At 45.4% G+C, this 18,849-nt stretch overlaps 1 protein-coding gene and 1 pseudogene across 1 annotated transcript; one reads left to right on the top strand and one right to left on the bottom strand.

Moving 5' to 3' along the window:
* Positions 1-7,242: 7,242 nt before the first annotated feature.
* LOC136548823 (uncharacterized) lies at positions 7,243-12,638 on the bottom strand (annotated as a pseudogene).
* Positions 12,639-15,898: 3,260 nt separating this feature from the next.
* LOC136552124 (uncharacterized) lies at positions 15,899-16,554 on the top strand. The gene is made up of 2 exons (XM_066543668.1): positions 15,899-16,090; positions 16,181-16,554. The coding sequence occupies exons 1-2, from the start codon at positions 15,954-15,956 to the stop codon at positions 16,407-16,409; spliced, it is 366 nt and encodes a 121-aa protein (XP_066399765.1). The 5' UTR covers positions 15,899-15,953; the 3' UTR covers positions 16,410-16,554.
* Positions 16,555-18,849: the final 2,295 nt, after the last annotated feature.

Genomic DNA, 18,849 nt, shown 5'->3' with positions numbered 1-18,849 from the left:
CTCATGTGCAATAAGCTCCTTCATCATCACATGTGTGAGCTTTGCAACATCTCCAAGCCATTTTCACCTCCATGGCATATGTTGCTCACACACATGTACATGTGGACTAATCACCTGTGTATCTCACATAAACACAATTAGTCCACCTAAGTTGTCACTCAATTACCAAAACCAAACAAGGACCTTTCACCAGGGTCAAAATCGGTTAGAGTGATTTCCCGACCAAATTAGCAGTTCTCGTATTTGTTTAGGAAACTACCACGGGAAATTCCTATTTTCAAGGCCTCCCATGCAAATGGCCCAACACACCCCACCGGCGTCGGCCCGTCCAAACTCCAAACCCCACGCCGCGCGGCCACGTCCGCCCGCAAGGCCACAAGGGTCTTTCTACTCACCGCAAACCCTAAGCAACCGCGGGGCCAACCCCAAATCCCCAATCTTCGCTCTTTAGCTTCGGTAGTCTCTCTGAACTTGCCCGCACACCGCACGCCACCGCCCGCCGCAACTCGCCCGCGCCGCATTCCCTCCTCTCTAGCTCTCTCTCTTAGACTCTCAGTCTCTGAACTCTCAAGCGCCTCTCCTCTCCTGGGCTCCTAATGCCTAGCATCTTGGCCTCCCTTGGTCCCTCCTAGTGCCTTGCCTGGCCGGTGGCCACTGCCGTCTGATGAGGCGACAACAGATCCGTGACTTGGGGGGCTAAGGAGGTAGGCCGGATGCCAAGATGAAGCCACCACCAAGTGAGCAAGCTTCAAGTTCTGCATCTACCTCATCCGCCTCCAAGCGCCGCCTCTTCCTGGAGCCACCCCCACTGGTGAACAGCAGCACCCTCGCACCTTTTCCAACGATAGGTAAAGATGTGTGAATTAGTGTATGTTTCATTTATTGGCAAAGATGTTAGATGTGTGAATCACTACATGGGATTGCTTGTTGTTAGGGATGAAACTAATAGATGAATATTGTCCCCTTGTGTTTTATTGCTTGTGTGTTAGATGAAACTATCAAACTAACAGATGCATGAGTAAAAGTAATTGAGTAAGGTCCAATTGCTACTGTCATTTTGATTCCCAAATGAATGTTTTAGATTCATATTGCAATTGCAACCAATAGATGCTACTGTCATTTTGATTCCAATTGCAAAGGCCTTCGCTTATTCCTGCCCCTCTTGCTACGGAAGGTTGTGAACCTGATGAACATTTTGAATATAGCCCTCATCTTTTGGGCATCGAGTTTTAGTTGACTCTCATGTTTGTGTTTGATTCTTTCCCTAAGCTTACCTTTCTAGCGGGCAATTTGAACCCCCTTATTACGGACTACGACTGCTGTTTTTTATTCCAAAAGCTCACCTCGGCGACTTTGGTCATTGGTTGCTTGGTTGCAATTGGAATCAAAATGACAGTAGCAATTGCGACTTTGGTCATTCCCAAACTAACAGATGCATGAGTAAAAGTAACTGAGTAAGGTCCAATTACTTTGGTCATTTTGTTTCATACTAGTGTCTTAGATTCATATTGTTGTGTTCTATTCTTGTCTTGGCAGGATCTAAGAGGTCAAGTGAAAGCCCTGGTAATTGTGGTAAAGATCTTGGTATGTGTCTGTCTGTATCATCTACAAGTGCAACTCCTACATCTAGTCCAAGTCAAGGTGGCAGTGCTGCTGCTGGTGGCAGTGGTTCAGGTTCAGGTGGTGCTGGTGGCAGTGGTTCAGGTGGTGTTGGCCTAGAAGGTGCTAGCGGTAGTGGTGCTGCCATTGCAAGTGACATACGTGCTGCTGGTGTGAGTGATCTAGGTGCTGCTATTGCAAGTGACATAGGTGCTACTAGTGCAAGTGATAGAGGTTTTGTTGCTGCTAGAACAAGTACTGCAAGTGCAATCAGCGTTGACGGCGATGAGCCTGTGCAAGAGGGAGATGTACCTTGTGGAAAGAGGCACAAGAGGTGCACATCCAATGTATGGCAGTACTTTACCAAGAAGAGAGTGGTCATTGAGGATAATGGCAAGACATATGTTCAGATGTGGGCTTATTGCGATTGGCCCAAATGCAATCACAAGGGCAGATGTGAGAGCAACTACGGAACAACTGGATTTTGGACCCATCTGAGGGTGGCACATAGTATAGTGAAGGGCCAGCAGCAGCTCAAAGTGGAAAAAGATGGGGGGAAAGACATGACTGCTATGGTACCATATAGGTATGATGAAGAGGCTAGCTTGAGAAAGTTTTACTTAGCAATAGTCATGCATGAGTACCCATTTAATATATATGAGCATGAGTATTTTGTTGATTTCATCAAATCCCTGCGTCCTACCTTTCCAATCAGATCTCATGTTACCATTAGGAAAGAAATTATCAACATGTTCTTAGCTAAAAAGGAGAGGTTGTATAGCATGTTCAAATCTGTCTCTTGTCGGTTTAGTGCCACCATGGACATGTGGACTTCAAATCAGAACAAGTCATACATGTGTATAACTGTACATTGGATAGATGACAATTGGTGTATCCAGAAAAGGATTGTGAACTTTGTGCATGTACAGGGCCGTCATACTGGTACAAAGCTCTCTGAGACATTTACTAAACTTATGGTTAAGTGGTATATTGACAAGAGAATGTTTGCTCTGACCTTGGATAATGCATCAGCAAATGAAGTAGCAGCCAAAGACATCATCTCTGATCTAAGGGCCAATGCTAGTTCAACGGCTTTGATATGTGATGGACTATTCTTCCATGTGAGGTGTGCTTGTCACATACTGAACCTTGTTGCTAGGGATGGTTTGAGTGTAATCACACCCACAATTGACAATATTAGACAACTAGTTCTTGCTGTCAAGGGATCCCCATTGCAATAGGAGGAGCTCATGAAGCGTGCAACTGAGTGTGGGCTAGATACAAACAAGGGTCTTTCACTTGATGTGTCAACCAGATGGAATTCCACGTATTTGATGCTTCGAGATGCTTTGTACTACAAGAATGCATTCATGAGGCTTAAATCATCAGATCGCCGTAGGTATGAAAAAATCACTCCTTCTCCTAGTGAATGGGCCATGGCATTTAAATTGTTCCAATGCTTGAAGAAATTCTTTGATCTCACTGAACTATTGTCTGGTACTTTATATCCAACCGCAAATCTGTTCTATAGAGGGTTTTGTGAGATAAAGATTTTACTAGATGAATGGTCTGTTTGTCAAGATATCACTATTAGTGCAATGGCTACTTCTATGAGTAGGAAGTTTGAAAAATATTGGAAGAAATCATCCACTGCACTTGATGTTGCCTGCTTTCTAGATCCTAGATATAAGAAAAGGCTTATCGAGTTCTACATGAGAAAATTCCATGGCATCTCATCTCAAGTTCATGTTGATGAACTTGTTGATGTCATGAAGAAATTGTACCAGTTCTATGCTGCTGCTGCTCCTTCATCTTCAAGGCCTAAAAGTGGATCAAATGATGCTAAGGGTATATATACAGATGACATGTTAGTGGACAGTGGAGATGATGAACTAGAGAACTTCTTGTATGAGTCTAGTGGGCATGGTGCTGATGATATGAATGAGCTGGACAAGTACATGGCAGATCCGCCTCTAAGGCTCAGTGGCCAGTTTGATATCTTGGCATGGTGGAAGAACCAAACTGATGAGTATCCTATTCTTTCAAAAATAGCTCATGATTTGCTAGCTGTACAAGTCTCAACTGTGGCTTCTGAGTCTGCTTTTAGCGCTGGTGGACGTGTTGTTGATCCTTTCTGTAGCCGCCTTGACCCTGAAATGGTTGAAGCTTTGATATGCATGAAAGATTAGGTTGCTGCAGAAAGAAGAGGTTAGAAAAGCATCTTAGTTTTAGTTGTACAATATTTTATCATAATCATGTTTGCTGATATATGAGTCTTGGCTTACTTTAAATTTCAGATAAGATTGGTTCTATTGTTGGTGATCTTGAAGTTATTGAGGCCCTTGTTTCAAAGCTGAACATTGAGGTATTATCAATTGAGTTATCTAGTCATTTTGCTACATTGTTTGTTATATATATGTTGCAGTTGTACGTGGCTGTGGCTGTGTAGTGTACTAGAGTTCTAATATTTCTAGTATTTATACATTGTGGCTGTGGCTGAGGCCCTTGTTTCAAAGCTGAACATTGTGGCTGTGGCTATGTATATTGTCAATTGAGTTATCTAGAGTTCTAATCTAGGGGAAAGGATAATAATTCTAGTATTTATACATTACTTGATAGACTGTTAGGAGTTTTTGGGAAATCTAAATAAGCACAACTTAGAAATCAAATAAGTATGAAACCAAAAAAACTTACCTAGAAGTGAATTAACACCCTTAAAATTAAAGCATCTTAAAAATAAAGATTCTATTAAACTTAAGAACTTTATGTGTCATGCATGTGCTACATATGCTTCCTACATATATCTTGATTCAAAATAACAGAGAGACAGAGCTTCACCCTTGTCTATGATTTTGCATATTAGTTGTAATTAGTTATAGGCAAATCGAATGTGCACCTCATTTCCAGTTAACCTCATGCTAACATGATAAAAGTTTGACAATTGTCGTATCTTGTAGTGTAGTATCTTGTAGTGTACTAGACTACTAGTGTTTACTCTAGAGTTCTTATCAGAAAAATTTCTTTTCAACACTAATGCCTCCTATTTTTTTTAGGACGACGATGTCGCGGACAGCGATGACGAAGGAGATGGACCACATGGAGATGATCTGGGCTTCTTTGACATGTAGTGTTGTCTGCTTATGATTTGTGTGTTTGGCTGTTGGCACTTGGTAGCTGGGCATGTTTTATTTTTAATTTGGACTTATACTTGTGAGTTGAGTGTTGGACCAGTAGGTTGTCTGTTGTCTCATTGTCTCTTGTCTGTGAGTGAGTCGAGTGTTGGACCATTGCCTGTCTATGGTTGCCTTGCCTCATTGCCTGTGAACTGTGATGTACTATTATGACTTGTGTGCTATGTGACTGTTGCCTCATTGCCTGTGAGGCTGTGAACTGTGATGTACTGTGTGTGGTTGCCTTGCCTCAAGCTGTGGTGTGGATATGTAACATATGTTGCTGTCATTCTGTGTTGCTTTCATCCGTATATGCATGGTTGCAATTATTGTGTCAAGCTAACTGTTTTAAGTGGTTACATGTATATCGATGTTCCTATTTTTGTGTTATCGATTCCCGATCGTAATCGACACATTCCCGATCGAAGTATTCCGTTCCCGATATCCTATAATATCGAATTCGTTTTCCCGTCCGGCTTTCCCGTTCCCGCCACCGTTCCCGGTCATATAATGCAGGAGCGGGAATGGTTATGGTGTTTTCCCGACCGTTCCCGACCGTTTTCAACCCTACTGATCCGGACCCCCTACATCAACACCTGTCATGACCGAGCCCCAGTGTCATCATTGACAACTGCCACACCAGATCTGCTACCCCTTCATCGACACCGGCCGCACCACTTCCACGACCACGATGACAAGAGGGCGGTGCCGACAATGCAGCGTAGCCAAGAATAGGAAGAGGTACCCAAATTCCTTTTATGATGCGTGATGTACTCTAGTGATTGAACTTGGAACATGTAGATATATAGTGATAGGGTTACATGTTTCTTAGTTGATTGTAGTTCACATGTGCTTTATTCGAGTATAATAGCTTTTGTATAAGTTGTAGTTCACATGTGCTTTATTCAAGTAATGGCTTATGTATAAGCTGCAGTTTAGGCACCTAATTTGCACGCTCCTACTCTGTTTTGTTGACATTCGGTACAAGGTTAACTCAATAAATGCCTTTGTGATCTACACGTTGACATCTAGAATATCTCCTTGAAGCAAGGGAGCGTGTTCAGGGATATGGTGATACAGATACAGATTTAGAAGAGCGAGTACCCCTTGCAATTGAGGTGCTTATTTTATCTTGTCATGTTGCGATGGGAGGGGGCTGGTCTAGATAGCAGTGCAATTCAATTCTTTGCTATGTCGATAGCAATGCAATTTTTACATACTTGCTGCTTAAGTTTGTTTCTCCAATTTTAGGCTATGGGTTAAACAAGCCATAGAGAAGTCCCTGCCAGCAGGGTAAAAGGCAGCACCAATATGGGTCCTAGGGGATGGCAATCGAAGAGAGTGAAGCCAACTAGTCTAGCAGAGTTGCAGCATCTTGTAATTCCAACTAGGTCCAAAAGTCAGCATGCACATGGCGAACAAAGTCCTCTCCCTAATGTTTACTCTTGGTTTTTGCAGGAAGCTATAAAAACTATACGAGAAGAACATGTTGTTGATGTTGTTTCCAATGTCCTCTCCCAGGCCAACTATAACACCTTTTCTTTGAAAAATGCTGGTATCAGAACAAGCTGCTCCAGACTTCAAGAACGGCTTGCTGCTCATCAGGAAAGTTCAGTTGTCCTTGCTAAACAAGTGGATCAACTGAAGAGGGAGGTAGAAAACACTGATATGGAGTTTGAGAAGTTCAAGAAACAGCAACATGAGGAGTACAATAAGCTCCGTGAGCATATCATGCTCTTAAGCGCTGGTAACTCTCAGTCTTGTTGATGTAATGAACATGTGGTTTGTTTGCTGTTTTGATGTGAATTTTTGGTGGCTTGATATGTGAACTCTGTCAGTGGTTTACTGCTAAGTTCAACTATTGTTATTTGATTCAGGTTCAATATAATTATGCATGTAGTTATTTTGTGCAGTAGTGTAGATCTAAAATCATTTTCTCTAATATAATGATTGGTGTGCACGTGGTAGATTTGGCACAGACACGTTGTTAAATAAGAAATTGACACGTGGACGAACCAGTGAATGACACATGTAATAGCCACGACACGGCACGTGAGCCAATACAAACAAAATACGTGGTACAAATCCATCCTACCACGTGGTCGAATTAGAAAAAGAAATGTGGGTAGCTCAGGGCGCGACACGTGGCCCAATAAAATACTGACACATAGACGTACAGCATCGAGACACGTGGTCGAGTAAAAGAAAGACATGTGGGGTATTGTGGTCATGCCATGTGGACCAATAAAAATACGACACTTGGTCCAACGAAGAAGTGACACGTGACCCAATCGCAACACGACTCGTGTGCCAATAGAAAACTGACATGTGGAACAAGGCCTTGACACGTGGTCCAGTAAGAACTTGAAACGTGCAAGAACCAGAGATGGCCACGTTGTGCAATAAGAAGGTAACACGTACCTGAACCATCTCCAATGAAACTAGCTATAGCATGTACACGTGGAAAGCATCTCTAATGGAAGTACCCGCCAGCGTGGCTGCCCTCTGCCACGCATGCCAAAGCAGTTCTATGACGATCAGTTTTCGTCATAGATCAATCCAATTCTATGATGATTTTCTAGAATCGTCACAGAATTGCAAGAATGATGTGACTTCTATGACAAACCGTTTTCCATCATAAATTCGTTATAAAACTAAAATTATGACAAATTTGGCTCCTTCAGTGATGAAAGTTGATCGTCATAGAAGTGGATATTTCTAGTAGTGTGTACCAAGCACGCCAAGCCTATTTGAGACCATAGGATGAGCGACTGAGGTAGTGCACAAGCTGAGAGTAGTAGACTATCTTAGAAAGTACCATGAAGGAACATGTTCTTAACATCAAGTTGATGGATTGGCCAGCTTCTGAGCAAAGCCAGGAAGAGCACTCTGCATTATGGTGGGCTTGACGATATAAGTAGCATAGGAACTTTGGAGTTAGCTACAAACCCTATTGCTTACACTAACAATAGCACTAAACATTTCCTTTTCCTTTCACAAAGCTAGAGGCAAAATAAAAATCTAAGCAACATTTCCTTTTCCTTTCAGAAAGCTAGAGGCAAAATAAAAATCTAAGCATCTTGGATACACACATCTACCATATCAAAGATGTAAATTATAAAATACACTCTTCGTCTTGGAGTACAAGGGATCCAATTTATGTTCTAATAAGTCAAATAATATTAAGTTTGACTGAATTTATATAGAGATTTAACATCTATACCATATCAAAGATGTAAACTATGAAATATATTTCATAATGCGCCCAACAATGCAAATCCATGAATATTGTTCTTTATACATTAGATCAAACTTAATACCATTTAACTTAGGACAAATTTAGATCTCTTATATTTCAGTACGGAGGGGAGTACATACTCATTATTCCATTCACACGTGGGAAAATTTTCGCTCATTCCTCCATTCACATGTGAAAATTTTTCCAAGAGCATATAGAGAGGAACGGAAAACTTTATTCCTCCATTCCAAACACCATGTAATATCCGCAAAATATAGAAATTGGCTTCCTTGGAAATTTTTATAAAAGTCCTGTTCAAAAAGCGTCGGCGTGCGCATCTATAAGCTGGCAAGGTCAGAAACCAATCCCTCAACGCTGACATCATTAGTCCAACACTTCTTTGCTTATCAAAACCAACACCAGTTCAAACCACGGAATAATCCTGGCTCAACAGTAATTTAGGCCCGGTTCGCTTGGCTGATAAGCCAGGCTGAAAAGTGCCGTTGGCTGATTTGTTGTGAGAGAAAAACACTGTTTGTTCGCTGAAAAAGTACGGCTCATAAGAAACGAACGGGGAAAACGGTAAGCCCAATCGACTCGCAGCTTACGCTCACCGACTTCACAGCAGTTGAGTGTCTCAATGGCCTCCTCAGCATGCTCACGGTGCTGGAAGACGACACAACCGTATCCCTTGCAGGCCCAGAGCTGCGCGTCGCTATACGCCACATCCGCAGCTGGCCAAACCTGCTGAACAGTGCGGCAAATTGCTCAGTGTGGTAGCGCTGCGGCAAGTTGTTCACACGCACAAGGTACCGCATGAACTTGAGGCGCCTTGAGTTCCTTTCGTCGTGCGTGGGAGGTTCTCATTTCTTCCTCTGTATGCCTTGGGCACTTGTAACGAAGTGTGGTTGTGTAATAAAGAGCAAGTCGTGCTCTGCAGGGAACATATGTGATCGGGGAAAGATAGTTGTACGGGCACTTCAGCTCCAAATGCACTTCCTAGTCGTCTCCACAGATGATGCAAAATTTTGCATCTGGATCCCTCCAAAAACATGTGGTGGAACCTGTGCATAGAATCATTTCCATAAAAGCAGAGCCAATAGAAATTTGTGATGACACAAGATACATGCACTGATGCATATCATATTGTATATTGGGACAAAGAAAGAAAGAAAGAAAGGGCAGACCCAGTGCCGGAGGCTCCCACATGAGTGGGATCTAGGGAAGAGAAAAACAGAGGCAAGCCTTCCCCCCGCAAAATCTGCGGAGAGACTGCTTCGAACCCGCGACCTGGTGACTCATCGAGACAGCTCTCACCACTGCACCAGGCCTGAATAAGGCAAAAAAAAAACTATAATCAAGCTAACTATTGATGAATCCAGGCTCTGAGGGAAACTCCTGGTTAAAATTGTTGATCACAGCCCAATAAAATCATCTTGAGATTCAGATTTGCCACATGAGTATAGCATGAGATATGATACTTCCACAATGTTACACTTAAGTTATTGTGTTAATATAAGTAGTCAAAGTTGCATCTTGGTACAATGGTACCATTCATTGGAAGTCAATATTACAAAGAATTTGTGACATTAAGGAGCATTAAACAAGATCATAATAAGATACAAGCAAGTCAATACATACATTCCCATGAATCTTCCTACCATGTATCCTTGGCTCCTAGCCCTCTCTTCCTTAGACTATTCTTCAGGTATAGCATATCTAAAATAGTGTTGAAATGGGTGCACTAGTAGTGAGGCCATGTACAGGTTCAGGGGGCTCTGACTGGTTACCACATATGACCAAATAACTGGGAGTTAAGTCATACAATTCAGTACTAAGAGGTAAAATGGCTAACTGACTCTTACAGCAAGGGTCCATAATAAGTAGGGGTGAAAACGGTACGGATATTTTCCAACCGTATTCGAGACTGAATCCGTTTAAAGGGGTTCAGATTTGTTCGTATCCGAGTCCGGATATTCAACATCCGATACCGTATCCGTATCCGTATCCGAATACTCAAGTCGCATATTTATGATGTCGATATCAAATCGTATCCTATCCGGCATGGTTGACACTATCCGCATTCGAATCCGAATCCGGACAGAAATATGAAAACAAATGTAATATCAATGATATCCGTTCGTATCCGATCCATTTTCATCCCTAATAATAAGCATGGGCACATTTATATCATCAATGATTAAACCTTTGTGGAATCAGGCAAACACTCATTAGCGCTTAAAGAAATTCTTTGCATAGAAATATGCATGCATGTGCTGTGGAGAGATAATAATTTGCATGTTGGTACAGTAGCCCTTTTCTTTACTCCAGCTTTATGATGTATATATAGACTCAGGAGTACATATAAAGTGAATCTCCACTGAACTGATAAACCATCCACCCCCCATATCCCAGTCTGAACATCAGTTCAAACTGGAGTAGCCACCATGCACAAGATGGCCATATAGCATGCCTCGAGGGGGTCAGCATGTATTGTGCCGGAAGAATGAGAGTGCTGAGTGCAAGCAGCTAGAGAATGGAGGTACTACTTACTTCAGCTGAAGCGCTGTACATCCTTTGTAAAGAATTTATTAACAGCAGAAACTCAAGAACTCTATCTCTCCAGCAGTATACCAGAGCACAAATAAAAACACCATGTTGATTCTATGATCTATCTCATACTTAGTCAGACACTCAGACTAAACTTAATATTAAATTTGAATGCCATGGGCCATGGCTGAGATGCTTTTGCATTGGCACTGAAGCAAGCTTCAGCTTAAACCATGGCTATTTCATCCTGCTTCTGAATGGCATTAGCCAGTAAGCCAGCAACAAGCTACCTTTGTTGCTTTTATCCATGAAATCAGTTTAAGCTCATTGTTTGAATAATCTGCGCTGTCATCAATAATTATACTACGACCCAACAGCCCAACACAAAAACACAATGCATGTGCTTGAAGTATGTAAATACCCACATATATTTATTTCAGATAGTAAATTTCACCCTGAAAACACAATGCATGTGCTTGAAGTATGTAAATACCATTCCACATATATTATAGTATTTCAGATAGTAAACTTCATATACTTTAAATAGTAAACTTCACCCCAGAAAAAGCATTTTACCTTATGGTAATAGTTGCAGTGAACATGTTTTTTGGCTACTTGCACTGTTCTATGAACTATGGTGGTAATGTTTTATGAAATTCATTATAAAGAAGGCATGAAGATAACAAAGCATAAATTAAGTGTCACTACCCCTCCATCGGACCCATATTTTTAAGGGTAAAGTACATTTTTCAACCTCCAACTCACATTGAAGTTCAATTTTCAACCTTTAACTATGAAACCAGGGTAACAAACGTCCTCCAACTGTCAAAACCGGACAAATTTGATCATCGGCTGGATTCAAAAGAGGTTTTCTATTTTCTAACAATAATAAAAATCCGGTTTGATCTCTAGAAGTTTCATAATTATTTTATTTTAAATTATAAAAATATGAAAGTAGTTTATGTTTTCTTCTAAAGATGTTATATATATGTTGATGTTATATTTAAAACTGTTTTTAATTTAGCATGGAATTAAATTTCACACAATTTAATTTCGTTCGGAATTAAATTATTCGCTTTCCGTTCTTTTACATGACAGTTCGCTGCCTTCGTCTCCGTGCGCACCGTCTTGCTTTTGGCCAAAAACAACTCGAGAGGCGGGCCACGAGCGCTAAGCCCTGTATTAATGTATACAGTGGCATTGCTATCACCGTCGGCATTTATTTTAAATCAGAAAAATATGAAACTAGTACTTTTTTTCTAAAAATGTTCTCTACTTGTTTATGGTCTATATATAGGTATTTGAAATTGGTTTATTTATGTTCCTATTGCTTTATTGCTCGTTGTCACGCTTGTTATTTATTTAAAACAAGTAAGGTCCTGAACAATTTTAAATATAACATCAACATATATATAACATTTTTAGAAAAAAACATGAACTATTTAAAATAAATTAATTATGAACTTCTAGAGATCGAACCAGATTTTTATTATTATTAGAAAATAGAAAACCGTTTTTAAAACCTGTCGATGACCAAATTTATCCGGTTTTGACAGTTACCCGGTTTCATAGTTGAAGGTTGAAAATCAAACTTCAATGCGAGTTGGAGGCTGAAAAATGTACTTTATCCTATTTTTAATCAAGTTCGCCTTTTGCTGGTTCTCCTTTTTACTCTTCTTTTGCCGAAGAATGGTCTTCTCCCAGAGATTTAAGAACCTCATAAACTTAAACCTGTACAGGTAAGACACTTCCAGCCTCGAATTTCTGCCTCCTGAAAAAGAGGCATCTTGGTTAACCGTGCAAGGTCGCAGGAATTCTTACCTTAGATCATGGACATCAGCATATATATAAAAGAGCTAAATTGAGAATTGAAAATTGGTACGCAATCAACCAAAATCGATTGCTGAACACTGGAAATTTGGGCAGGCACATGGATCAAGGGAAGATTAAGCAAACGACTCGTTGAAAGAAGAACGGCACGTTGCAGCAGAAGCCGCTTCTTCACCATCTTAGTTTAGCCTGTCTTTTGTGGCACTCGATCTCTTAATGCCTCTCTCCCTCTGTCTCCCGACGGGGGCCATCACCACCTTCCCACCCCCAGCGGCGCACACTGACGTAAGCGAGGAGGTCGGCGGGCGCCGGCGGAGCTCGGGATGAGCAGCGGTCGCAGGGATGGGATCCCTAACCCGAGGGCCGAGGGCCCGTTGCTTCGAGTTCTAATGGAAGAAGAGTTCTGTATTCACGGAATTAGGACGAAAGCGAGCACGCATGGGCTGGGCGAAGAGAAAAATTGTTGGGCCGCAAGACCCTTAGATTCGGTCTTATATATGGGCCGCGTTCCTCGAAAAAAAAAAGCATTACCCAGACCGGTGAGTCGCACGGGCCGCACGTGTAGGTGCAGGGCAACAAAACGCCGATTAATCCCCGCTCGTACGGCGAGGCGCTTGCGTGGCCTCGTCGCCTCCGTAATGCGTAGAGAAAATTTCTTATTTCACAATCGAAAAATGAGTCGTTCCGTTTCTTTCTTAGTTCTAAAATTTTTTGTTTTCTATTTGATACTCACTTCAATTTTTATCTCTAATATAACACTATAGTCAAATTCATTAGCTAACAATGTTAAGTGGCTATTAAAAATACATTTTTGCCCCTAGGCGTATGCAGACGCTGGGCCCTGGACACATGCATGCAGCGTATCTGGCCACTGGCTGCTCTCCTTTTTTTTTCTCAATTTTGCTAGACACGTCGCATGCAGGCTGGCAGCTGTTTTTTTTTCTCTTTTTGCTGGTGGCCGGTGTGCAGACGCTGGGATGTCGTTTTTTTCTCCTTTTTTCAACATGATACAGCAGCATGATTTGTAAGACGTTTATACATTTTTTTCAACATTTACACAGCTATGATAATGACACATGATATAGCAAGTTCATATGAGCAAGGAGGTTAATTCTCTTGTGTTACAAATTAGTTTGCCAAAAGCTAAGTAAAACAAAGAATAAATAAAGGGGGAAAAAAGGGGTTAATTCTCCTATAATCAGTTTGCAGCTAATTGTGCCTTGATCTGTTTCTCTAGGGGCAAAATTTCTTCGTTGTCTTCTGCCTCTCTCTTGCGGCTATTGCTGTTATTGCTGCTGCTGCTATCGTTCATGGGGTTACTGCATTCGTTGTTGTTGCTGGTGTTGTTCCTCGTAGTGCTCCTGCAAGTGTGTAAAGCAGAAGGTGAACAACCACCGGCAAATGGCATTCATTTGCATCATGAGTACTCAAAAGCGTAAAAAGAGCAAAGGAACTCTACTTACATGCCAGCAAGGTGGTTACCTTCAGCGAGTTGCCTGCGCTTAGCATTTGTAGGCCATCATCGTCTGTAAACAAGCAGTAGACCATTGTTATGTCCTCCAACTTCTCGAGAGTGGAGAGTGATCTAAGGGATTCATTGCTCACCTGCAAAACAAGAGACAAGAAATTGGAGCTCACTTGATTCGCTGCACGCGAAATAGCATCTATGTTGGCAAGGGAACAATCTCATAGACTATTAAACTCTAAGAAGAATCTTAATGTTTTTAAGGAAACAACATCCTACTAGCATTGCCACATTTGTCCCCCATTCTAGTCAGTCCACAGATGATTGAACACTTCTGAATTCTCGACAGGTCAAGTCACAATCATTTTCAATTGAATCCATCGGAGGCTTCAGACCAATCGTACTACTGACCAAAGAGACTGATACAAATTTCAGGGATGCTACCTTGAGGTAGGAGATGTCAACGTTGCGAAGCTCGGGGCACTTCTTGGCTGAGCAGCTCGATGCCAATGTCGGAGATCTCACGGCACCACTTGACGCTGAGCTTCTCTAGCCCGGGCCACCCGACGGCAACCTTGGCGAGCCCGACGTCGGTGACGCCGAGGCACTTGTCCATGACGAGCTCCCTAAGCCCCGCGGCAGCGGCGAGGGCGGCCATCTCCCTGTCCTCAGCGGCAACGCAGTGGGACAAGCCTTGGCTTGCGCGAAGGCGCGACTGGCGAGGCGGTAGGACTTGCGGTCACGCGGGTCGCGCACACCCGCCAGCGCGTGCGCGAGTAGGTCCAGCGACAGCGTGTCCACGCCCGCGCCCGCGCCCACGCCGGCGGAGGAGCTGTCGGAGTCGTCGTGGCTCATCTCGCGAGGCGACGACGGTCGAGATCCGATACCGCCGGTCGAGCTGGTTGTGGGGAGCGCGCGCCAGCCGACGGGGCTCGCGGCCGTAGCCTTCGTGCCCCGCCCAGGGGGGCTCGCCGCCGCCTCTGCAACCAGCCCGAGGGGGCTCACCGCCGGGGGGGGGGCTCGTCGCCGCCGCCCCGCCCCGCCCGAGGGAGCCACCGGCCGGATCCACATCCTCCCCCGCCGGATCTCCTTCCATCTTGCCGCCGACGGCCGGCCACCGCCAGGAATCAGCCCGCCACCGGATTGGTCTAGGGTTCGAGCCTGGGACACTCACGCACGGGAGAGAGGACGGGAGATGCACACGCACGGGAGAGATTCGACGGAGGGTAATTTTGACCCCAATCAAAATATCTGACAGCGTGTCCCAGGGTCTCTAATGGAAGAAGCTAACGGAACGGACGGTAGTGTCATATTAGGGATGAAAGTTGAAGTGAGTGTCAAATAGGAAACGAAAAAAAATTCAGGACCAAGAAAGAAACGACTTATTTTTTCCAGTGTCAAGAATTTTCTCTAACGTGTACTCGTAGTCTGAGTGTCACTCTGACCTCCGTTTCAATTTCCTTGTCACTGATTACGTGTTGCGGCAATTTTGATCGTAAGGCTTTTTCTAAGAAAAAAAGAACACATGACCTCTTGAGACATACGTACTCCACTTTATAGTGATTGTACAGTTTTAAGTATCTGCTAACTTTTGTAGGGAAAAATGAACGGTCGAAATGCTACAGTTACAGTATTTTAGTAGTGACAACTGTGACAAAGTAACCTCAAAGCGGTTAAATTAGCACACTCTTTTTTCATATTTACCCTGTAGCCTGTAGACTGCATTCGCTTGTCATATATTCCCAGGAGTTATCCAAACCTGCTTATTAAGGGACTATGCATCACTGAAGCAATTGGGGGTCTGAGCTAAAATGAAGCCTTCTTAACCTCAAACAAGCGAAGTATCAGTGGGATGAACTAAATAAAACTGAGAAAAGCATCGCTCCTTGGCAGGGTTGGCATATACTGAAAGAATATGTATATGTTCCTCGTGCCTTATCTTGCCTGAAGCTTTTGCAACCAATGGTAAGGTGACATAACACCTTTTGTGGGGCCGTATCTATCACTTCTCTTGTTCTTACCTGCAGGAAGCCATCCATGCTAATGGCTACAGCACACGTACTCGTTTCTGTTTCTGAAGGTACCAAGCACCAGGGCGGCAATGGCGCCTCCCATGCCTCCCCTCTCACTCTCAGCATCACAAAGCACAACCACCATTCTGAAGATTTTTCCAAAACCTCCTGCTCCGGAGCGCAGCAACAACAATTTTGCATTTGGGGCCAAATTCGACAATAGGAGGTATCTCATCACATGTTCAGTTCCTCTTATCTCCACTCCAGGATGTGCTCCTAGCTCGCTGTGAGTTTGATAAATGTATTGCTGTTCTAGGGCACTTCTATGCGGCTTGGTCGCTGCTGCTGCTGGCACCATGCTGGGCCCTGACATCGCTGGTGCTGCTTCCAAGAGGCGGCCTCCACCACCAGGGCCGGCAGAAGAGAAGAAAGACCCGAATGTTAGCGGTGTGCAGGCTAAAGTGCTTGCCAGCAGGAAGAGGAAGGAGGCCATGAAGGAAGCTGTGGCCAAGCTGAGGGAGAAAGGTAAGCCAGTCGATAAGTGAAAGGCCAGAACAGTAGCCTCATTATGGCTCGACAAATGTAACTTGCTAAATCTAAATTATAAGCCGTTAATTTGGAACGGATGGTATAAGTACCACTCACTTTATGTGTACAGTTGAGAATAAAAAGACAACTATTTTGCTTGTATGCATTTTGTTCCAACTTAGTTGTTGTGTGCATTCCGGTTCTTGCCACGGACTCTGATTTTTGAAATAAAAGGCAGAAGCTCTGCCACTCAATTAAGAGAAAGAGTTTAGAGTTTCATGTACAAATGGCGTCTACTCCCTCCAATATTGTTAAGGCCCCCGAGTCGCTCGCCTCCCATCCCCAGCCGCAGGGACCCCCCCCCCCCCCCCCCCCCGGCCTCTCGCCCTCGCCGCCGCCGGAGCAGGCTGCCGGATGCCCGTGCAGCTGCTAGGATGGCGGCAGCCGGGCCTTTCTCCTCCTCCTCCTCTCTCTTTCTCTGAGGATGGCAGCCATGGGGCGATGGCTGCCGGCGAATGGCGGTGACGGTGGCTTCCTCTTGGCCGCCGGAGCGTAGATCCGCGGCCTCGTCGCCCGGATCCGGCGAGGCAGGGGGCGGATTTGGCGAGTCAGTGCCTGGGCGGCTCGGGCGGAGCCCCTCGCCCCTCACCGCCGGGCCTCCCCCTCGCCGCCGCCGGAGCGCGCCATCGTTGGCCTGCGCGGGTGACTATGGCGGGGTGGTGGCGTCGCTGCCGCCGCCGCCTCCGGCGCGGCTACGGCGGCGACGAAGGCCATGGCGTCGATGCGGGCGCGGCTGTGGCTGCGGCTGCGGCAGGGGCCCGTGCGCCTGCACGGGCGTGGCGGCGAGGCTGCTCCAGCTCCCCTTCCTCCGGATCCGGCCATTCCGCAACTGCAGTTGCTGCCGTCCATGCGGATCCGGCCGGAACTCGCCGGTGCGGGCAGCGGTGGAGGGCAGGGGTGGCGTGACTTCAAGGCTCCCTACTTTGTTTGTGCTGGATGTGGGCAAGCACCGGCGAAAGCCATGTCGGATCTGCTGGCAAGACGACGGCGACGCCTTCAGGCATCGTCTTTCCTCCTTGGAGGCGTTGTCATGGTGTTTTCCCTCTCCGGCCGACTGCAGAGGTGCGTTGGCTGTGCCGTGGTGGCGTGACCGACAGCGGCTTGCTTGGATGCATGCCAGTGACGCCATGGTGGTGTGGCTGGCAGCAGCCAACCAGGGGCACCAGGGGCGCCATGGTGGCGTGGCTGGAGGAACCTGGCTGCTTCTTGAAGGCCAAGAGGCTCTGGCTCGGCGCGGCGCGAGGAAGGCAGCAAGGGGGCCGTGGAGGTGTTCATACGGTGGCGGCGAGTGGGCAGCGCGGCGCGGTGATGTCAGCAAAGTGGAGGCTCGTGTCGATGACCCAACCCGACCGAGCGGAGGTCTTTTCGTTGAGCCTCGTGTCGATGTCCCAATCCGATCGGGTGAGGTGAAGGCCAAGGTGGTGAGCTGTGTCTCTGGAAGCTTTGTGTCTGTGCACGTGGTGCAGCTGAGATTCTGGTGGCGGCTAGACGAAGGTGAAGTTAATGGAGCGGCTCGGTGGTACCAAGTCACCCCGATGGCGAAGCAAGCCCGGATCCTCGAAGAGTCCAGCGGCGGAAGTGGCGAGGCCCCCGTGCGCTTTAAGGTGGTGTGTCCGAGGAGTGGTGTGCGGCGGTGGATGTGGCGAGGCCCCCACGCTAGAGTTGCCTTGGAGACCTAGGATCCGGTGCGGGGTTTCGATCGTCTGGTGTGTAAGGTGCAGCAGCGGTACTTCGGCGAGGGGTCCTGCATGGCGGTGGCCTCTTCGGTGTGGTGCGGTGGGCTTCTCTTCTGACTTCTGCCAACGCATGGCCGTGGTTGGGAGATCGACGATCGTGTGTGCGTGACCTGAAGACGATGATGGCATGGTGGGGGAGTCGTGGTAGCTACACGGCTTGCAGCGGACTGCGGCGGCTAATTCTGCATGGCAGCGACTGGTTGGCGTGGGACATCGTCGGTAACGATGGCGCTTGCGGTGAGGGCTACTTGTCGGCTCTACTCTTGGTTTGTGGGGGTGCGGCGTGGGGAACTGATTGGAGTTGGTGTGCCTGTGTTGATGTCCCAATCCAACTGGCAGTTGTTGAGTGTGGCTCGTGTCGATGTCCCAATCCGACCGGCTAGAGTTATTTTTATTTTCCTTTTGTTGAGTTTGTTTTGCGACGTGAGATTAAATCATGTTGCTAAAATGATTCACCCATCAAATATCATCACCCTACGTCTTTGCATTATATCCTCTTTTTGCTAACGAGGCCACCTGCTGCGTGGTCATATGGGTGTTTTCGAAGATCCACAGGTTCCACAGAATGTAAATGAGGATTCCATTGAACCGCTTGCAGTCCTGTTTGGACACCACTTGCCTCCTCCCACCATTTGGCCGCGTCCTGTAGTGGGAGATCCAC

Source organism: Miscanthus floridulus, chromosome 4 (genome assembly GCF_019320115.1).
Source record: "Miscanthus floridulus cultivar M001 chromosome 4, ASM1932011v1, whole genome shotgun sequence".
NCBI classification, from domain to species: domain Eukaryota; kingdom Viridiplantae; phylum Streptophyta; class Magnoliopsida; order Poales; family Poaceae; genus Miscanthus; species Miscanthus floridulus.
The sequence above is the reverse complement of the archived record's forward strand: the minus strand, read 5'-3'. Positions and strand labels throughout refer to the sequence as shown.